The sequence below is a fragment of the Egretta garzetta genome, unplaced genomic scaffold (assembly GCF_000687185.1).
Source record: "Egretta garzetta isolate BGI_Z169 unplaced genomic scaffold, ASM68718v1 scaffold287, whole genome shotgun sequence".
NCBI classification, from domain to species: domain Eukaryota; kingdom Metazoa; phylum Chordata; class Aves; order Pelecaniformes; family Ardeidae; genus Egretta; species Egretta garzetta.
In genome coordinates this window covers 1,115,554-1,116,114 of record NW_009260435.1, presented here as the reverse complement: position 1 = coordinate 1,116,114, position 561 = coordinate 1,115,554, and the positions used below count along the sequence as shown (strand labels likewise).

General features: G+C 62.6%; 2 protein-coding genes across 2 annotated transcripts in view; one reads left to right on the top strand and one right to left on the bottom strand.

Annotated features, from left to right (window-relative positions):
• PARP6 (poly(ADP-ribose) polymerase family member 6) overlaps positions 1-158 on the bottom strand; it is an 8,195-nt gene extending 8,037 nt beyond the window's left edge. The window contains 1 exon segment of the mRNA XM_009643769.2: positions 105-158. Coding sequence (XP_009642064.1) covers positions 105-158 — 54 coding nt within the window.
• The window catches only part of PKM (pyruvate kinase M1/2), a 24,673-nt gene that overhangs the window by 3,266 nt on the left and 20,846 nt on the right, over positions 1-561 (top strand). The window lies entirely within an intron of this gene.

The window sequence follows — 561 nt, the reverse complement described above, 5'->3', positions numbered from 1 at the left end:
TGCGCTCCCAGTGCCTGGGTCCCCAGGGTCCCCAGAAAAGGTCTCCAGCATGGGCAGCATCCCCAGTCCAGGGTCACCACAGATCCTGGCAATAGGGCACCCACAGTCCCCAGTGTCCCCAGTATAGAGTCTTCATGGCCCTGACACAAGGTGGCCATGTTGGTTCCCTGCGTGGCTGGCATGGGGGTTCCCACGATCTCAGCAGGGGGTCTCCAATGTCCCCATCATGGGCTCCCCAATGTCCTTCATCACAGAGTCCCCAGTGTCCCAAACATCTCCAGCCTGGTGTCTCTATGGTCTCAGCACGGTGTTCCCAGTACAGCATCCTCACGTTCCCAGGGCAGAGCATCCACATTGGGTCCCCAATGTCCCCAGCCCAGGGTCCCCGGCGGTCTGTTTGGGACCCTCCACCACCACCCCAAAATGCCGCTGCCCGCCCCGCAGAGACAAGCCCCGTCCCTTGGGTCCCACTAGCGCCTCGGAGCGTTTGGAGGTGATGTGAGGTGTGGCGGGCGCGGCGCCTTTAAGAGCAGCGGGACGAGACTCGGCCCCTTTAAGAGC